Source organism: Populus euphratica, unplaced genomic scaffold (assembly GCF_000495115.2).
Source record: "Populus euphratica unplaced genomic scaffold, PopEup_1.0 scaffold643.1, whole genome shotgun sequence".
Classification (NCBI taxonomy): domain Eukaryota; kingdom Viridiplantae; phylum Streptophyta; class Magnoliopsida; order Malpighiales; family Salicaceae; genus Populus; species Populus euphratica.
The window spans coordinates 154,649-176,432 of NW_011500273.1; the positions used below are offsets into that span (position 1 = coordinate 154,649).

The 21,784-nt window shown below is 35.9% G+C and overlaps 1 protein-coding gene across 4 annotated transcripts; it reads left to right on the forward strand.

The window, feature by feature from the left end:
- Window positions 1-10,142: 10,142 nt before the first annotated feature.
- Window positions 10,143-21,265, forward strand: LOC105113012 (uncharacterized). Of its 4 annotated transcripts, XM_011008986.1 has the most exons (11): window positions 10,143-10,409; window positions 12,984-13,043; window positions 13,136-13,387; window positions 13,653-16,237; window positions 16,387-16,523; window positions 16,766-17,029; window positions 17,108-18,685; window positions 18,886-18,934; window positions 19,044-19,291; window positions 19,608-19,715; window positions 20,219-21,265. In XM_011008986.1, exons 3-11 carry the CDS (start codon window positions 13,195-13,197, stop codon window positions 20,451-20,453), a joined length of 5,397 nt encoding a protein of 1,798 aa, XP_011007288.1. In that variant the 5' UTR covers window positions 10,143-10,409; window positions 12,984-13,043; window positions 13,136-13,194; the 3' UTR covers window positions 20,454-21,265. The 4 variants fall into 4 exon arrangements, with proteins under 4 accessions (XP_011007288.1, XP_011007285.1, XP_011007287.1 ...); XM_011008983.1 differs by having other exon boundaries at window positions 16,766-18,685; XM_011008985.1 differs by having other exon boundaries at window positions 16,769-18,685.
- The last annotated feature ends 519 nt before the right edge of the window (window positions 21,266-21,784 follow it).

Below are 21,784 nucleotides of genomic sequence, written 5' to 3' on the forward strand. Positions count from 1 at the left end.
TAATAATAATAATAATAATAATAATAAAGAAAAAGAAGGAGAAGAAGAAGAAGAAGATGAGAACTTTGAGATGGAATATTAATGTAACGATTAAACAATGATAATAACAAATGTCAAGGTTAGAGGTTCCACTAATGGTATATCAAACAAGTATAGTATAAACTCTTATTATTGAATTGGAAACCACACACAAAGGAGGTTCCAATCAGATTATATATTGTTAACATGATTACATTAGTCATCTTATTCAATTAATGCTAATACTTGTAAATCTCGTCAAGCATTCATGATTATAACTTATGTTAACAATAAATCAAGTTCCTTTCATAGCTCAGGTGTCGGTTATACCATACATTATGGGCTATGAAAGTGCCAAGCATTTGTTGTACCAAGTGTTATACAACATAAATCAAGATTAGTTATTTAACAAGCAAAGTATTAAAGAGTGAACAAGATAACAAATATAAAACATGTTAGTATCAAACATTAAAGTCCATATTAAGTTTACATTATACTTATTCTTACACCATTAGTGTAACCTTTTCACCTTGACATAATTAACTTAGCTAGACATAATGAAAGAAAGCAAAATAGATAAACAAAATAAGAACATAAAAGTTAACTAAGTAAAGGAAAGGAAATGAAAGGCATAAACTTAATATTAATGAAAACAAAGCATAAAAAATACAAAGAGAGAAAGGAAGAGCATGATCTTGATCTGGAAATCAAGATGCCTAAATGCATGGCAAATGCCTCCTTTTATAGGCCAAAAATGGGAACTATTGATTTGATGACTAATTGATAAGTGGGTGGCCAACTTTTGACTTGGTGACAATCTTTATCTTCTCTTGTCTGCCCAAAACGTCATTGATAACGTCAAAATTGGAGCCAGTTGCAAACATGAAAGTTGTAGGCAATTGTCTCAGCTTTCTTGTGTAAAAACTTCAGCTCATTTGGACTTCTAGAACTCCAGATATGGCCAAAATACCGAACAGTGCTCGGGCTGGAAGACAGATTCGGGCTTCTTTGTTGTTGCTACAATTTGGACTTGATAATGGCCTTTTTAGATCTTGGGCTCCATATGAAAGTTGTAGGCCTATGTCTTACCTTTCCATCCATATAAATTTGACCTAAATCTGAGATATATAGCTCCAGATATGACCCATTTACCGAACAGTGTTCCGGTTTGGATTGCACCGACATCTCTTTTCTAAGTTTGGCCATCTCTTTATCCTTGCAATTTAAGTTCTTCAAGTCATCAATCAATCCTTTCATTTATGTGATAGGCCTGCATTAAAAATAGATATTTACCATAAATTATAGGTATCTTATATTATTAGATACATTCTTATAAAACATATTTTAGTTAAGGAGTTATTGATACTTCAAGTGCAAAATGATGATATAAAACCATGATAAAAATGCACTTTTAAGTACTAATCAGATAACGCCACGAAGTCAGTTGTTCTTTGATAAGTCTTGTTCTTTGATAAGTCATTTACAACAATGCTTTAGAGAACCAAATAAGGGATAATATCTCACCAACACACAAAACAAAGCTTGTAGCAAAAATAACGAGTTTATTATTGAAAAGTCTAACCCCTTAACACCTAATAAGAAAGCTATAAATACTGAAACTTAAGCTATTAACCCTAATAGACCTAAGTTATGTACTTGTATAAGGCCCCCTTACAATTAAACACAAACCCTTAATTAAACAAGCCCAAAATAAAAATAAAAATAAAGGTTCAAAGTTGTTGTCGTAATTAATAAAGAAAATAAAAGATATTAAATCTAGTTTCCTTAGCTTTCCAAGAATTGGTGTCTTACCATATGGGTTTCTTAACCATATGATTAAGAGATTCGCATCATTTGGTATCACAATTTGGTTTATTAATCAAGTTATATGCTTCTAAAAAAAAATTTCTTGTTAATTCAGCAAAAAAATTCCTTAGTGTCCAAACTTTTCTTCTCCTTGAATTTGCAACATATAAGCAAATAATTGTTATTTTGTTTTTGTTACTATTCAAAATATATCAGTAGCATAAAAAACTTTTTTTAAAAAAGAAATAAATAGTTGTTCAAATAGACATTTATTTGCTCCTGCTATAGAAAAAAAAACAAGGAGAAATTGGATCAAATAAACTTAAAAATAGCTCAAAATTGACAATATGATTATTGGGGTCCTAATAGCACTATATATTAATTTTGGGGTCAATTAGATATCATTTTCTTAGGGTTTTAATTCTAGATTTGATTACACCTGATTCATAATGTTTTTGCGTCTGCATATCAAACCTCATCGTAAATTGCTCAAATTTCATGTTTTATCTATTTGGGTTGAAATCGCATTATATATCAAAATTTAGCTCATTTGGACATCTTTTACCTTAGGTTCTAGATTCAGACTTGACTTGTCGTAAACAAGTATGATTTTGCGTCAACTTTGAAACTTGTTTTATTTCTATTGTTTTCATTCTTGCAGTAAATATTCATCATATATAACATATTTGGCTGTTTGTTTCCATAATTTTTACATACTTTCCAACTATGTTTATTCAAGTCTTTAGTTTCAATCATAATTCTGATAGATTCACTTGCTATTCATGACACTATCATTATAGTTTTATATATGCATATTTTCATGATTTTTGATTGCTTATTGAGTTGTATATATTTATTTAGATTGTGCTACCAAGTTGATTTTATTTAGTGTTGAATCCAATCCTGTAAGAGTCAAAAAAGGTGAGACGAGGGGAAAACCTAATTTCTTAGCTTTTTAGGAGTTATGTCATCTTTATTGTGGGTTGCTTAACCAAGTGATCAAGAGGTCTGTATCAACAACACTTTGTATTTGTTCTTTTAGCGATCTATAGGTCACCTTAAGGCTCCTCAATTCGACCTCAACATTAGTTTTCCCATTCCTAAATCATTGAATGGTAGCTTGGTTTGCCCTATATTTGGCAATAACCTCCCTTATTTGGTTCCTCTTGACCATCCATTGACTTTTGAAATGGAAACACATCATGAAAGTTGACAAAATCAAAACATTAATGTTTTCTCCTAAGTGCAGGAGTGTCGAAGTAATAAATAACCCGGCAAAACTGGGATAGAACCACAGGGAGGTTAAATTGTATAAATTATAGATAACGATAATACAACAACAATAGTAGTAGTAATAGTAGTAGTAGTAGTAGTAGTAGTAAAGAAGAAGAAGTTGATGAGAACTTTAAGATGGAAGATTAACGTAAGGATTACAAAATGATAACAACAAATGTTAAGGTTAAAGGATCCACTAATGGTATGTCAAACAAGTTTAATATAAAATCTTATTATTTAATTAGAAACCACACATAAAGAAAGTTCCAATCAGATTATAAATTGTTTGCATGATTATATTAATTATCTTATTTCATTAATGTTAATACTTGTAAATGTTGTCAGACATTCATGATTATAACTTATGTTAATAACAAATCAAGTTCCTTTCATAGCACAAGTGTCAGTTATACCATATAGTATGAGCTATGAAAGTGCTAAGTATTTGTTATACCAAGTGTTATACAACATAAATCTAGATTAATCATTTAACAAGCAAAGTATTAAAGAGTGAACAAGATAACAAATACAAAACATGTTAGTATCAAACATTAAAGTCCATATTAAGTTTACACTATACTTATTCTTACACCATTAGTGTAACATTTTCACCTTGACATATTGAACAGTATCTGGGTTGTAGGATAGATTCAGATTTCTTCGTTATTGTTACAATTTAGACTTGAAAATGATCTTTTTAAAACCAGACTTCCACATGAAAGTTGTAGGCCTATGTCTTACCTTTCCATCCACATAAAGTAAACCTAAATTTGAGATCTACAGCTCCAGATATGACCTAATTACCGAATAGTGTTCTGGTTTGGGATTGCACCAGCATATCTTTTCCAAGTGATTAGTACTTAAAAATGCATTTTTATCATGGTTTTATATCATCATTTTGCACTTGAAGTATCAATAACTCCTTAACTAAAATATGTTTTATAATAATGTATCTAATAATATAAGATACCTATAATTTGTGGTAAATGTCTATTTTTAATGCAGGTCTATCACATAAATGAAAGGATTGATTGATGACTTGAAGAACTTAAATTGCATGGATAAAGAGATGGTGAAACTTAGAGAAGAGATGTCGGTGCAATCCAAACCGGAACACTGTTCGGTAATTGGGTAATAGCTGGAGCTACAGATCTCAGATTTAGGTCCAATTTATATGGATGGAAAGGTAAGACATAGGCCTACAACTTTTATATGGAGCCTAAGATCTAAAAAGGCCATTATCAAGCCCAAATTGTAGCAACAACAAAGAAGCCCGAATTTGTCTTCCAGCCCGAGCACTGTTCGGTATTTTGGCCATATCTGGAGTTCTAGAAGTCCAAATGAGCTGAATTTTTTACATAAGAAAGCTGAGATAATTGCCTACAACTTTCATGTTTGCAACTGGCTCCAATTTTGACGTTATCAATGACGTTTTGGGCAGACAAGAGAACCCGGTCTTGCCGGGTTATTTATTACTTCGACACTCCTGCACTTGGGAGAAGACATCAATCTTTTAGTCGTGTCACCAAGTTTGACCATCTCTTTGTCCTTTCAATTTCAATTCTTAAACTCATCAGTTAATCCTTTCATTTATGTGATAGACCTGCATTAAAAATAGACATTTACCACAAATTATAGGTATCTTATATTATTAGATACATTATTATAAAACATATTTTAGTTAAGGATTTATTGATACTTCAAGTGCAAAATGATGATATAAAACCATGATAAAAATGCATTTTTAAGTACTAATCACTTGGAAAAGACATGCTGGTGCAATCCCAAACCAGAACACTATTCGGTAATTAGGTCATATCTGGAGCTGTAGATCTCAAATTTAGGTTTACTTTATGTGGATGGAAAGGTAAGACATAGGCCTACAACTTTCATGTTTGCAACTGGCTCCAATTTTGACGTTATCAATGACGTTTTGGGCAGACAAGAGAACCCGGTCTTGCCGGGTTATTTATTACTTCGACACTCCTGCACTTGGGAGAAGACATCAATCTTTTAGTCGTGTCACCAAGTTTGACCATCTCTTTGTCCTTTCAATTTCAATTCTTAAACTCATCAGTTAATCCTTTTATTTTTATAATAGGCCTGTATTTAAGATGAATATTTACCATAAATTAAAAGTATCTTCTATTATTTGATATGTTATTATAAAATATGTTTTAGTTAAGGAGTTATTGATACTTCAAGTGCAAAATGATGATATAAAACCATGATAAAAATGCACTTTTAAGTACTAACTTTTAAGTACTAATCAAAAGCCTATAAAAAAATAAGATTATTATAAACAATGGTTATAAAATCAAATATAGGTTAACAAGAAAATTCTTTACATTGAAGGTTATTTTTCCACTCAATGTCAAATAACAATTATAGCTCTTATCAGACACAATTGAGGTGTCTAAAAGAATGATGAGAATCCTTTCCAGCTACTTTACCACCTCAAGGCCAGTCTCTCAAAGGTATAACCTTTCACCAATAATGGCCTTCATAATATATTTTTCCTCCTCAATTAAAATAGGAAAACTAAAAAGAGCTTGATTAAAAGCGAGGTTGAAAAAAATATCCTTAAACCTTTATTCTGGGTAAAAGGCCCAATAATTGTAGCCTCTACCAAAAAAGTTGAAAGTGGAGGCTGATGGATTACCATTATAAAAGCCTTTATAGTCAAGGCTAAAATACTAGTCTTCACGGGGGTGAAGACCTTCTTTTTCTTAAATAGGGCACCGACACCCACAATTACTTTAAAGAGGGTCAGATCTACTTAACCCTTAGGTAGGGGAGTACAACTACCCCTAGTTTTCATTTTTATGAGTGTTTTAATTCTCACCATTGTTTTTTTTTTTTAAGAATATAGTCATTAAGAACATAGAGTTTATCTATAATGATGGGGCTGTCCTTTATTTTTTCTCTAGTTTTACCTCAACTAACTCTCTTTTATAAACCTTACTAAAGTTTCCCCTTCTCATTTCACTGTTAGTCTTGCACAAAAACAAAGTCAACAATGATCATGGATGTACAAAAAACAAGGGATAAAGAAGCTGTATACTTTGTAACATAACATAATAATTCCCTTTTGTCATTTTGTTAATGTCATCCTCGGTTGAGGTCAAAGCTAAAGTAACACATGTTTTCTCCTTATTCGAGCTCAGATAAGGCATATTATTCACCTCAAAAAGAGGTACTCCCTAATAATAAGAATAACCTAAAATATGTTGTGTCGGATTTGGGATGTTACATATTGCATCCCGTCTCTGAGGCTGATTGGCCTATTATACCTCATTATTAGTCACCTTCCCTTTCATTTCTTAATATGAGCAAGTTTTCCCTATAGAACTCCATTCATGGCTCTTGTGGGTCTGTTGATATAAATAACCAATATATGTCATTACTATCATTGATGCTAGCAACTAGGTGGTAATAGGTCTTAAAGACATTAACATTAGGCTTAATTCTAATAGGCCTAAGAAACTTATCAAATACGAATAAGATTACCCACTAATTAGGTGCAGCTAGCCTAGATCCAGCTAGTAGTATCTAAAAACTTCCTTTATAAACCTTTGGAAAGAAAAGTTATACCCTAACAAATACATGAAAGAGGGGGTAGTAATTTTAAAGTGACTCTAGGCAAAGCTCAAGATTGGTTGGCTAATACACTCAACCTCAACAGACATTTCAACCATGTACTCTCCTAGCTATCAACCATTAACACAAACTCTATATCCTCTACACCAGGAGTGCTAAGGGCATCATCTTCGAGGGCTTGTTTTTGTTCGAGGGACATATATATAAGTACTTTTGGGTTGTTTTTGTTCAAAATAAAAAATAAAAAAGAAGTGCATCAATGTCAATTCAACCAGCCAAAGTACTTGAGTGATGCTGTCCACCAAGTCCACTAATCAATAGTTGGCCGCTATATCAATTATCAATTACCAAATGAATAGTTCTAAAATTTAGTATATAAAAGGAGGCATTTGCCATTCATTTAGGGATCTTGTTTTTTATATCAAGATCATGTTCTTACTCTCTCTCTTTATATTTTTGTAATACTTAAATTTTGCTTTTATTAATCTCTTGTTCATGCTTTTCATTTCTTTTACTATAAATCTTCACATTAATCTACATCTCAAAGTCCTCTTTAACTCATCTTTACCACTATCATCATCATTGTTGTTGTTCTTATTATTATTATTATTATTTATAATTTATATAGTTAACTTTTTTGAGGTTTGACCCCGGTCTTACCGGGTTATTTATTACTTTGACACTCCTGCATTTGGGATAAGACATCAACTCTTTGAGTGTGTCAGAACACTTTTATAAGGATTCTAGTAATGATACCTCTCCCTATGTTCGATTAATTTGTACTTATAACTCTGCAGGTACTGGTACTTTATTCTTTAACATACCTGAAACTCCATTCTTATCTATAGTCCCTTAAGCTTCATCTGAGATTGTGGATCCAACTCCACGTCAGTTCATCCGCATTCGTATGTCCACAAAACTACTAGATTTTGTCTATTTTTATTATTCTTCGTAATTTACTTTCTTTTTAGCTTATATTCTTTGTCTCTTTGAGCCCTCTTCTTATAAAAAGGCAATTCTAGATCTGCTTTTGCAGCAAACTATGAATGAGGAACTTTTTACTTTATATAAGATAGATACTTGGGATCTGGTTCCTCTACCTCTTAGTAAGAATGGTGTTAGTTGTCGTTGGGTGTATAAGATCAAGACTCATGCTGATGGGTCTATTGAGCGATACAAAGTTAGGCTTGTTGCAAAAGGATACTCTCAATAGTATAATATAGACTATAAGGAAACATGACTATATTATACTCAGCTTGATGTTAAAAATAACTTCTTGAATGGAGATCTTCAAGAAGAAGTTTATATGACACCCATTCCTGGTATTTCACATGACTCTAAACATGTTTGTAAACTTAAGAAAGAATTATGTGATTTCAAACAAGCACTCCGTGCTTGGTTTGAGAAATTTTTTATTGTGATCTCGTCTCTTAGCTTTACTTCTAGTAGTAATGATTTTGCTCTTTTTATTAAGTACACTGATGCAAGTTGTATCATTCTGTCTTTATATGTTGATGACATTAATGATATTTTAGTTTTGAAGACAAAGTTGGCTAAACGATTTGAAATGAAGGATTTGAGTTATCTTTGATATTTCTTGGGTATTGAGGTAGTATACTCACCTAGAGGTTATCTTCTTTCTTATTCAAAATGTGTTGAAGATATTCTTGAGCGGACTAGAATTACTGATAACAAGACTGTAGATACTCTTATTAAGGTTAACACAATATACTCTTTTTTTGATGGTTTACCTTCGATAGATCTTACTTTATATTATTGAGAGTTTGATATATTTTATCATTACTTGTCCAGATATTGCATATGTTATTCATGTTGTTAGTGAGTTTGTTGCTTCTTTTACTATTGTTCACTAGGTTGTTGTTCTTCGTATTTTGCGATATCTTCGGGGTACGGTTTTTTAGAGTTTTTTATTTCCATCCATCTCTTTCTTGGAGTTGCGTGTATACTTTAATGTTGATTATGGTAGTGATCCCACAAATCACAAGTTTGTTACCGGGTTTTATATCTTTTTATGTGATTTTCTTATTTCTTGGAAGAGCAAGAAACAATCTGTTGTTTCTCAATCATCCACCGAGGTAAAATATTGTGCCATGACATCTACTACCAAAATGATTGTTTGGTTACATTGGTTACTTGTTAATATGAGAGTTTCCTTTTCTCATCTTACTCCTATGTATTTGTGACAATTAGAGTTCTATTTAAATTGCTCACAACTTGGTTTTTCATAAACGAACTAAGTACATTGAGATCGATTGTTATCTTAATTATCATCATCTCAAATATGACACCATTGCTTTGCCTTTTGTTCATTCTTCCTTGCAAATTGTGGATTTCTTTACCAAGATGTATTCCATCTCTTGTTTTCATTTTTTGGTTAGCAAACTCTTGATGCTTATAGCTGCCGCATTGTGAGCTTGAGTGGAGATGTTAAATAATATTTATGCAGTTTTATTTATTAAGGGTAGAATAATACTTTTAGTTTAACCTATATATACTTTAATTGTATTTAGGTTAAGACTAAGCACTCATAATAAACAGATCATTCAGAATTCTAGCCTCATCATTATGTTTGATCTTAATTATTTTAACAAATAATACTCATCTCTGCACCGCTACATGTATAAGAGTTTTATTAGGACTTGTCATTTATCCCTATTAATGACATGTAAGATATATGTATTCATATATTAATACATGTGTCAGAGATCTCGTTAATGTTATCAGGGTAATATACCTCTCCAACCTCTTTTCTTTATAAAAAGACAAGACTAATGAGGTATAAAAATTACATGAATCTTTTAGTTAAAAAAGATTTATGATCTTTATTTTTTATCGTATATTAAAAAAAATATTTAAATATCAAAGAGTTCTCAAATTTACAAGAAAAGACTTTTTATAGGTATCGGCTACTAGCTATCTTAATAAAAAAAATATAAATCAAATTATTAAAATTAAAATTTTTTATTAATTATCTAGTATATAAATTATATAAACCTTTCTCCTCGGTTACTTAAAGTTTGTTTTGAAGCATCATCAAGGTGTATTTCAAATTAATACACGGGGAGGACCTCTCTCATCCACTGTATAATCAAGTCGAGAAATGTGATAAGGTGATGAATGTGAATATTTCATATAAAATGCAGATGATCTTATCAAACGCCATCGGAATTCAAATTTTTTTTTTTCCCTCTAATGGTCTCCAAATCCACAGACCAAAAAGAAGGAAGAAGTTTAAATACAAGCAATCCTTCCTTCAACAAATGAAAAAGTCAAGATCAATTAATCATAAAGGTCCATCAAGCAGAAATGGGAAATCCCAGTAAAAAGAAGTGGGCTCCACCTGTTATTTTGCCGCATGGCAGATTTTAACGGCAGGACCACCTAATTTCCCCTCTACCCTCAACCACTTCCACTTGCTCTCTCTTCTTCCCTCTCCCGGAAAACGCCTTCCTTTACTTGGCCTTCAGCTTCGGACTCCAAACCTAGCCTCGGACCCGAACCTCGGTTTTGTTCCTCTGTTCGTTGAAAATTTCGCTCACTATTTTGATAACTTTATCTCTCTCTCTCTCTCTCTCTGAGCTCTCATTCCTAAACCCTCTATCTCTCTTTCGATTCAAAACCCCAGATTAAGAAACTTTCGAACCCCTGGAGGATCGATTTGGAGCTCAAATTGAGGCGTCAACGTGAAAGTGCGATCCTAATTCTCTCTCTAGAAACCCTAATTTTCTCTTTCTTAAATTCTGAGTCCGTATATGAGCTAAGGTTTTGGTGCTTTACGGATGAGCAGCTCTATTGCTGCTTGTTTCTTTGTTTTTTTTGCTAAAAAAGGATTATCTAAGCTTTAAGTCTTGTTGTTTTGTTCTCGATCTTTTGTAATTTGGCTATAAATGTGAGGTTTTTATTTAAATTTAGGGTTTCGGGCATTGTCTGGTTGTTGATAGAAGAAGAGGGAATTGTTTTTTGCGTTTCGTTTCTGCTGGTTTATGTTTTCATTTGCTTGTTTTGTCTTTGGGCTTTGAATGTTTGGTAAGCATTTGTCTTCAAGTGAGTGAGAGAGAGGGATTTTCAATCTCATTTGGTTTGTTATGATCTGAATTTGTGTATCTTATGATACCTTCTTTGATTTCTAACATTGATACCGAAATTTTCTTGTGTATAAATAAACGTCAAAGCCATTGGAAAAATATTAGTTAGAGGTAAATTTGGCTTCTCAAAGTGGACATTTCTAATTGCTTTCTTCAAATAATTGGAAAAATATTGATCGACAGCCTCAGTGTTCTGGAAAGTGGCTTAAAAGACGTTCAATTATGAGAAGGTCAGTAATCACTATGGGAGGACTGCAAGCAACACCTTGCTCACCTGTTGCCTCCCCCCCTTTCTTTAAGTTTTCCAGTTCGAGGTTGACAAACAAGAAACTCCTCTAATCCAACTTCAAAGAACTCTTTGATTTAGCTCCCTCTTTTACAATTGAATGCTTGGCATCAATCCATATGGCAGAAAGCTTTCTATTCCACCTGCCCCCTTCGCCTGCACAACTGCATTCTGAGGGGGGAGGACATCCATGTCAATGAAGTTTACTGGGATTAGAATTTGGGAGGTTTCTGCTCACCAGGGCCCTTGGTTGAAGAGGTCCTTTTCCCTCCAGCTGATTCATCTCTTATGAATCAACGAAAAGAAGAAGCTCACCAATTAATTCCATCTTTAATTTGAATTTAAGCACCTCCTAGCGTGAACCGACAGAAAGAAGAGGTTCATCTTCTAAGTTCTTGCAATTTGAATTTAAGCTACTTGCTGCTGAAGGATATCTTCTGTAGGTTGCTTGAATGCACTTTTGTGTAGCAGGAACGCCCTATTGCCTTAGAAATTTATAGAGCTCTCCTTTAAGCTAGCAGTGACTTTTTGAAGTTAGATTTGTTGACAATGTCTGAGATGTTCACTTTGTTTTTTTTTTTTACACACGCACACACACACACACACCAAGGGAATATTAAATTCATACGGGTTTTGAGAAAGATTCAAGTGCCTGAAAACTTTTCATGTGTTGAGACTTCAGATTGGATGTGGTTGTTTCTGAGGATTTATCCTGAACTGCCATAACATTGACAGTTGATTAATTTTTCATGTTTAATGGCTCCATGTTGGTGGAAAGGGATGTGGTTGTGTTCAATATTAATTCTACATGGTATTCTTGAATTACTAAGTTCTTGATTGAGATGGATTTATATTTGCTCAGAAATGTTGTTTGACACATAGTGTGTGTTTAGTAGCATTGTGGTAGCTTTTGCAGCTACTGTTTGAAAACTTAGGCTTAAGAAAAGCTACAAATTTAGCTTTTTCTTAACCAAAATTTCAAGAGTGGGACTGTGATTAACCAAACACTTTCAAATCTGTGGTTGGGGCAAAACGCAGACTGTACTACAAAAACAAATGGAGCCATAGAAATCAATCTCATTCTTTTCCTTTCAAGCTTAGTGATATTGCATGAGCATCCAATGTAGGTCATGTAGACTCTAATAACTGGAGATATTGCATCCAATGCAGGTCTTTAGACCCAAATAAGCGGAGACATTTAATGTTATGCTTCGATGGCTGGTCATTACTTGCTAGATCTTTATACTTGGTTTTTCATGATGGTTTAGGTTCTTGTTTCATTTTGCATTCTCGACTACTGTCTTAATGTTTACTAACAGAGGAGAAAATACAGGCGTCATCACTAATTATCTAGAAAAAAGATATAAATTTGTATTTACATGAAACCACAAGAAATGTGCTAATGTTCCTTTTCAGCGAATAAGCTTGAGGTTGCTGTTTTCATTCATACCTTCCATTTCTCATTTTGTTTGCAAGTCATGTTAATTCCAGAAATTTAATTACTATCAGTAATAATCTTTGTGAAGAATGGACATATGGATAGATTTTAATTCTAGGGGATCAGTGTTGTGCACCTGCTTGTTTAACTGAGTGATGCACTACAAGATATTATTAAATTTAATATTTTATATGTATATTTTTAACTGTGAGATATCATTGTTTATGCAATTTATTAGGTAAAGCTTGTATTTTTTAAGGGTTGACTCTATTTGTATGGTACAGATATTCACCTTCAATGTTAGTAGTTCACCATCTCCTTAATCCTGAATAAGTTGTTTGGTTGAATGCATGTATTTGTAAAATGATCTCTGCGCATATGCACAACACACAAATATTATCCTCACATGTTTCCATTACTTCATTGTGATGCTCCAGATCTTGATTTTATGCAGAATGAGATTTGAGTGACTGGAATGTGGCTATTTGGGTGACAATTGATGAACCGAGAAGAGGTGTTAACATACTTGTACTTGTAAAGTTTTGCACAGTGAAGTTCTGTTTAATTGAATTGTTGGAATATAGAGTAAACTTGATTTCCTCTTAGGTAGCGAGTTTCTTCTGACAAAATTTAAGCTGCTGAATATCTGGTGGGGTGGGTTATCTATGCCTGGCAACGAAGTTGGAGATAGGATCCACAATTTCTTTGGGCAGGATAACTGGTCCCAGGGCCAGCACCAAGCACAGGCTGTTGATGGGACATGGAATGGATTAAATAATATTCCCTGGGCTGGAAGTCACTGGCAGATTGGCACATCTCTTATTTCTAACTTAAAAAATGACAATGTACATCAACCAGGTATTAATTATGCATATTGTAGTTTGTTTTTTTTCAGTGACCTGTGCTGTTTCCAGTAGAGTTATATCGTAATAAAGCAGGTGTGGTTTTTGCCATTTTATAATCCAAGATTATGGATATTATGGTTTGAAGTTATTGTGTGAACTAAAGTTTGTAGGCTTTATGTCATTTATCACTTGTTTTCTTTTGAAATTAGCTGATATTGAGAGAGGAGGTGAATCATCGAGTGTGCAGCTTGATATGTACTTTTCTCATTCAAATACAGGGCCTGAGTTTGCTAGAAGCCAGCCTGAAAGCCAACAGCCACCTTTGAATGGCTATATGCATGGTCATCAAGTTCTCCCATCAAGGCAGAATGAAGCAAGCTTTGTGGGAGTGGATATAGAATCTGATCGGCGTAATATGTCTTCAAAAGGCTTTTCAATGCTTGATTCACAGCTAGGAAATGGTCCTGATTTTCTTAAGAAGAATTCAGCCAGGATGGATTTTAATGAATCTCCAGTTAATTATGATTTTTTCAGAGCTCAGCAGCAAATCAGCAGCCAGCATTCTGGTATGCTGCAACCTTTTCCTAGGCAACAGCCAGGGATTAGTGACATGCAGCTGCTACAGCAACAATTCATGCTCAAGCAAATGCAAGAAATGCAGAGGCAGCAGCAACTTCAGAAGCAACAAGATGCTAGGAAGCTGAATTCAGTGAATCCGGTTTCCACTTTTGCAAAACAGGCAGCTGGCAACTCACAGGCTTTGATCAATGGAATTCCTATTCATGAAACATCGAATTTTTCATGGCAGCCTGAGCTTATGGCATCTAGCTCACACTGGCCGCAGCGAGGTGCGCCTCCAGTTATGCAAGGATCCTTTAGAGGACATATGTTTTCCCCTGAACAGGGCCAGGCAACCGCATGCTTAATGGGTATGGTTCCACAGCATGTGGATCAATCTCTTTATGGTGTCCCAGTCTCTGGAACAAGAGTCAGTTCAAATCAGTATTCTCCTGTCCAAATGGATAAGTCCTCAATGCAGCAGATATCAGGCAGCAGTAGCTCCTTACCAAGCAATCAGTATCCTGGATTTCCAGAGCAGGTTAATGTGCAAGATGGAACTTTGGTTTCTAGACAGGGATATAAGGGAAGAAATATGATCACTTCTTCTGATGGTCATGGTATAGATAGTGAATTTAATTTGGAAAAATTGCAGCAGCAAGTGAATCCCCAGCAAAGCAATGGGCTAGTGCAAGAAACTTGCTCGAGGCAAGACCTGGCTGGTCCATCAGAAACATCACAAGAGGAAACAGCTGTACAGGTTGCTCCTTCCCAGAACAAGGCTACCCTAGATCCAACTGAAGCTATGATTTTGTTTGGGTCAGATGATAATTTATTGGATACCTTTGGCAGGGGTGCTAGCATGGGTTCCGGTGGTTACAATATGCTGGATGGAACAGACTTTTTCAGTACATTGCCCTCTGTTCAAAGTGGGAGCTGGAGTGCCCTTATGCAATCTGCTGTTGCAGAAACTTCTAGTGGTGATACTGGGCAAAAAGAAGAGTGGAGTGGTCTGACTTGCCGAAATAATGAACCTCCAGCTGGGAATCAGCAGAATCCCACTGTAAATGATAGTAGCAAACAGCACTCAAATTGGGCTGATAATAGCTTGCAATCGGCCTCTAGCTTAAACTCTCGACCCTTCCCTGTGTCTCATAAAACCAATACAGGTATGAGTTATAATAATACACCAGGGGCTCATCAATCTGGAGTCAATACTTCACATGAACACAGTGAGAGGTTGCAGACTGGTTCTCCTCATACACATATTCAACAGTTTCCAGGGGATGGAACCAAGCTTTCAGATAGGAGCCTCCTACAAAAGGCAGCTGCCGAAGGCAGTCATTTTTATGGAAAAGCTACCCATTCTTCAGACGCAGAATTAAATGCAAAGAGCATTCAAGGCCCTTGGGCCAATCAACAGAGCATGCCATCTTATAATTCCAGTGGCCAACCATTACGTAGTCCAAGTGGCTGGAACTTCATGGATTCTGCATCTTCCATCACAACTGCTGCTTTGAAAAATCAGGGAAACGAAAAATCATGCCAAGATTCTCAGGCTGCTGATAAAAAAAGTCCCTTGTTTGAGGTGATGAGTCATGGTTCTGATAAATGGAAGGCTACTTCTGTTTCTAATTCAATTACTGAATTGGAATGTGCAAAATCTTCCATGAGAAGCCCACTGGTCAACAAAGAAGATACTAACCGGAATAATGTTGCTGCATTGCTAGATTCAAGCACTGAGAGGGCTGATACAGAAAGCAGTCAACAGCTTCCAAAAGTTAACAATATTGATATCTGGAAACATGCTGGTTTGTCAGTGAACCATAAAGGAACTGAAATTCCTGGAAAGTACCAACCTCATATGGTTAAGAATGATCAACCTTTTGAGTCATCAGGAAATAGTAGTTTAGCAAATGGGGCAGTTGAAACTCACAAAATGCAGGGCTCAAATACAGATGAAAACGCAACCAATAGCTTCCCCAGTACAACCCACCAGGCTTCCACTTTTGGTGTGAGGGAAAATGCATGGTTAGGTGCAAATGATTCTTTTTCTTTGCCTGGAGGAAAACAAAAGTCATCCATTAATATAGGTCAAAAGCCATCTGGAATTCGTAAATTTCAGTATCATCCCATGGGGGATCTGGATATTGACATGGAACCTTCATATGAAACAAAACATGTTGCAAATTCACAGGTCACGCCTCAGCAGTTTTCTCAAAGGTTAAATGGTCTTGACCAAGGGTATATTGGGCAGCCAAACTTTCCTAGTCATGTAGCTAGAGATTCTGTTGAAATTGAGAAGGTAATTTGGAGATTGCTACTTGAGTTCCATTCCAGATTTTTCCTGCTGTACTCTTAGAAAATTTTCTCGGTCATGCTGTGTGACTTCTCCATGGAATGAAAACAAGCCAAATACTATTTAATAATATCTCTTTCAACTCTTATTTACAGGGTCATTTATGTGGCTTTCAAGGAGAAACAAAAGGCTCAGATGAGATTCCTCCAAAAAGCATTCGTCCAGATTCTGCACCTGGCTTGTCTACTCCCTTTGACAGATTTGTTTGCTCACCAAATAAAACCATTTCAAGGTAGTTGAATGTTTTGGATTCTGTTATTGTCTTTTATTGTTATTTTGAAATTTGTTGATCAATATATTTTGTCGCTGTTAAGCTGTTTATCTTGATGGTGAAAAACTCATTGAGCATTTGTGGTACGATCGCTTCACTATCCAATTGTATGGTGTCCTTTTCATGCTAGCAGTCAAATGTGTTGTCGATTCACTTTTTGATCATTGACGTGACTGGTACATGGTTTGTGTTCAAATTTATAGCAGTCAGAATATGCTAGAGCTTCTCCACAAGGTGGACCAATCAAGGGAACAGGGAAATGAAATGCACTTTAGTTCTCTGGACTGCAACCAGTCTACTGAGATGCCTGAAGCTGAAACTCTTGATGCATCTTTTCACTTTCAGAAGAATCAATCTTCTGCTTCTCAAACTTTTGGTTTACAACTTGGGCCTCCCTCCCAACAGTTGCTCATCCCAGAGCACGCCCTTCCTTCTCAGAACCCCTCAAATGCGATGAATTCTACATGGTTGGCTCCTACACCCTCTTTTCAGTCTTTAATTCCACATGAAACTTCTCATGGACATTTGAGGAATGCTATTTGCAGCACCTCGACACATGCTGGCAGTGGTGCTCAGAGAAAGTTTCCTGCTGTCTTTTCCCCTGGTTTCCCTTACTCAAGAAGTCATCCTTCCACTCAGCACAGGACTGATACAGGTGGACAAGCAACAACCAGTGAATCTGTTAATGAATCTTTTGATCGATTTTCTTCTCAACCAAAACAGACGGAGGAGTCTTCTAAGAGAGGTCAAACTAATCAATCTACAATACCATTGGTGCTTGGCACATCTAGGCATACTTCAAATAATGATAATGCCTCCTCTTCTGAGATGTCCCAGCCGAGTAGCAACAACCAAAATCATGCAAGAGATTCTGCTCAACAATTCCCGGTGCTGGAAGCTGCACCAGCTCCAGCTTCTCAGCGCAATGCTTTATCACAAGACGCCATTTCTTCAAAAACATCACCTACTATGTGGACCAGTGTTCCAACTCAGCTACGTCCATTTGGCTCTCAGCCGTTTCAGGCTCTGTCCAACATGTTTAAACCCAATCTTCAATCACATAACAGTTCAGGCACATCTTTCTCTCAACCACAGAAGCCAGAAGATCAAATTATGCAAACTGGAGGAAGCAGTCAAGCTGAACCTGGTGTCTGTTCGATGAATTCACATGGTTTTGTTGAGAAAGAGCAACTGCCAAAAGGAGACCACTTGCGGCAAGCTTCACCTGAGAATGATCGGGCCCAGAAGACAGTGAGTGCTTCACATGATAAAGACTCTATTGTGAGTCATCTTGCTGAAACATCTCTTTCAAACCTGGCCAGTACTCGGAAACAAATTGAAGCTTTTGGCCGATCTTTAAAACCCAACAATACTTTGCATCAAAATTACTCCCTACTGCATCAAATGCAGGGCATGGAAAATGCAGGGCTCAATCATGGTAATAGAAGTTTGAATAGATTCAAAAGTCCTGATGGTTCTGTGGATCCTCAGCTGGTAGCTACTCAGGGAGATCAGCAGTTTTATGGATTCAATAATATGGTCAGAGATGCATCAGCAAATCATGCTTCAATACCTCCTGGAGATTCCAAAATGCTAAGCTTTTCAGGAAAAACAGCTGATACTAATGACACAAATTTACCCTCAAAGGAAGTGCTTGCATTTAGTCGGAATGATTCCCAGAGTTCCGCTAATAGCAACGGTGAAGTTTCTGTCAGAGATGAACATTCCCAGATTAGTCCCCAGATGGCTCCATCATGGTTTGATCAGTATGGTACCTTTAAAAATGGACAGATATTACGAATGCATGATGCTCAAAGAACTGTCACCGTGAAGACTTCAGAACTGCCTTTCACCACTGGAAGACCTGATGATCCATTGCATGCTCATAGTTTGATTGAGCAAGGAAATGCTGCTGTTGCTAGCCATTTTGGTATAGTCCAAAAGAGTTCAACCCGCCCATCAATAGCTTGTGAGAATTTTTCTTCCCCTCAGTCATTGCAGCCTGATTCTGCTGATGTGAGTCTGGTGGTTATGAGACCAAAGAAACGTAAAAGTTCCATATCTGAGCTTCTAACATGGCATAAGGAAGTGATGCATTGTCCTCAAAGGCTTCAGAATATCAGGTGGCTGGCATAAACTGTGCATTTACTGAGTGCCTTTGTTTCTTTTTGATGAAACTGATGCATCGTTTTAGTTATCTTTTTTCCCCTTTGCAGAAGTTCATTGATACGTTTCCCTTGATTTTATTTGCTGGAAGTGTTTGATTCGTTTTATACTTGTTTTTCCTAGTGATTATAACATATGTGGACTTTGTTACTTGCAGTGTAGCTGAAGTGGACTGGGCACAGGCAACAAATAGATTGACAGAGAAGGTTTGCTCATGGCTAAAGGAGCTTTACAAGCTATATTCATTTTTTTTTTTTTTTTTTGTAGTTGTCTTTCAGTTACCTCATTTTCAAATGGATTAATTTATGATAACAGGTTGAAGATGAAGTTGAAATGGTAGACAATGGTCTGCCAGTTCTTAGATCAAAGAGGAGGCTTATATTGACCACACAGCTTATGCAGATGCTCCTTCACCCTCCCATGACATCAATTCTCTCTGCAGATGCTGTTTTGCATTATGAGAATGCTGCATACTCTGTTGCCAGATCAACACTTGGAGATGCATGCAGCTCACTCTCTTGTACTGGAAGGGATACTCCTGCGCCTTCCAACAGTGGAGACCAGTAAGAATTTCTTCAATATTATCTAAGGTTTTTATAGCATGCTTTTAGGGGCTGTTATTGCTACTAAGGTAAATTTCTTGGGCTTGCAACCGTAAGGGTGCAGCTTGAGTCTTATGAGCAGTCGTTTCATTAAAATAATGCTAGTGGGTAGGGCTGTCTCTAAATTCTCCATTAAGGACCTCGATTTTGGTGGTCAATAAGTATGCACTGGGCCTTTTGTTTTCTCATTACGCTTTTTACTGTTAGTAAGATTGATAGTTTTTGCTGGGAAATTTTCTTTGATCTGTATGATAACAAGAAACTTTTCTCTTCTAAGCCTGCCGGAGAAGATAAAATCATCTGAGAAGATTAGTGATCAATACTTCTCAAAAGTCATGGAAGACCTTATCTGTAGAACATGGAAGCTGGAGAGTGATTTGTTGAGGTAAACTTTGGTGTCATTAACAGTAATCTCATTTTTGCTTGCCTTTGAATTCTGTTCTGCTTTATAATATTGGTGTCTGGTATATTAAGATACCCTTCCTCTGTATGTCTACTTATCTGATTCAAACATTTTTGGTGTCTCTCTAATTGTCAAGTATTTTCTCTTTCTATAGACTTAATATGCTTTGAATTATGACATAGGAATCATGTGTAAATCTGAACAAAATTCAAAGAGGTTTTGCTCAATCAGTCTAGAATGTTGCGTCTTGAAAAAAGTTTCAGTGCGCATTGGTCATTAGAACGTGAACAATTGAGTATGCTTGAACTTGATTGTGCAGATGTAGATTTAGCTTGCTTAATGTTGGGTTTTATGCGGGCATGATTGCTGTTTTTTTCACCTGTGTTTCTTTTCTTTCTTTCTTCTTTGGTATCTCCCTTAGCAGGAATTTCTAAGGGTACAGAGATATGCTCATTAGTTTTATTATTTGCCCACCAATCATGCAGATTGGATAAAAGAGCATCAGTTTCAGACCTGAGAGTGGAATGCCAAGATCTAGAGAGGTTTTCTGTTATCAATCGATTTGCGAAGTTCCATGGCCGGGTTCAAGGTGATGGGGCCGAGAGCTCATCATCCTCGGATGCATCTGTAAATGCCCAGAAATCCTGTCTTCAGAGATATGCCACTGCTCTACCCATGCCTAGGAATCTTCCTGACAGGGTACAATGTCTTTCGCTATGATAATTGATTCTCTCTTCTTGGTCAATTTCTCCACGTCCTGTGTTTTTTGATCAATTTTCGCCTAAGCTATATACTGGCCCTTACTCACCATAGACCACACACTGGGGATGGAGGAGGTTGGATGCTAGATTGCCTCCTTAAATAAAACGGAGGCTGTTAGATCTTTTGATGTAGGCCATTGATGTCATTCTTGAGAAATATAATCTGGACTTGTAAATTGAATGTCTAGAGAGAAATTGGGGTTCCCCATAATTTTTTCCAGTAAATGGGGAGAACAGACGTGCAGTCTGATTTAGCAATGGTGTTTACACGTTTAAAAAATTTAGTCGTGCTCTTGCTTAAATCTTTTGGTAATGGGTTTCTATCCATGAAATAAGGATTGTTTGGGAAAGAGGTGGTAAATGAACGCTGTGGTGCTAATGATGTCACTAGTCGTTTTCCCAGATATTCTGTACAAATTGGTTTAGTTTCACCAGGATTGGGCATGCAATTTTTTGCCCAGGAGCTCCCGTAACATGCAATGGTGCCGAGGTCAGTTTCGTGGACAGTTGCAATTCTCCACAATTGTATTCCTGACAAATGCCTATGTTATTATTTAATTTTTGGCCTCTCTGGTGGATGTACTTCTAGGAATAATGCTCTTTTGGGGATCTTATTCCCTCTAATCTTGCTCGGACTTGTTAAAAGATTTTCTCATGCTCCCTCATGTACAGCAGACATGGGCACTCAATGGAGATTCATGATAATGGCACATGAATGCATCATCTTGTTAGTGTTTCTTTTAATTTGAGAATTTGTTTAATTCTTTGTCATGTTTCTGTTTATTTTTATCCACTCGTTAAATTCAGAAGTTGAAGGTCGAAATAACATCTCATATTTTTTAGTACCACACACTAGTTATTTTTGAGATTTGGTTTCTTCAATGTGAAACATCTGGTGGAAAGCACTAAAATTTCTTGCATGTCAAGGGATTTGGTTGTGCATTCTAAATGCAATTGCACCTGCTTTACTACCATGTGAGAAAAAATATAGAAGAGAGGGACAAGGAAACGAGGTCCTGAAAGAATTGGTAAGTAGTGGACTAAATATTCAGCTTGCTAAGTGGGTTTAGTTCTCTATAGAGAATGTTGGATCAATTTAGAGATTGTTCCTTGATTAGAAGGGCTGCACCTGCTTTACTGGCAGGCTCATTGCTGTTTTTCTAAAGTGCCTATTATATGAGTGGGTTTTTTTTTTTAATGTAATAATTTCTCAAGTAAAAAGAACGGATCTGGTGTGGTGGCAGGCTCTTCGTTTCTTTTCTTTTTTCCTTTCAGAACTTAATCTCCAAT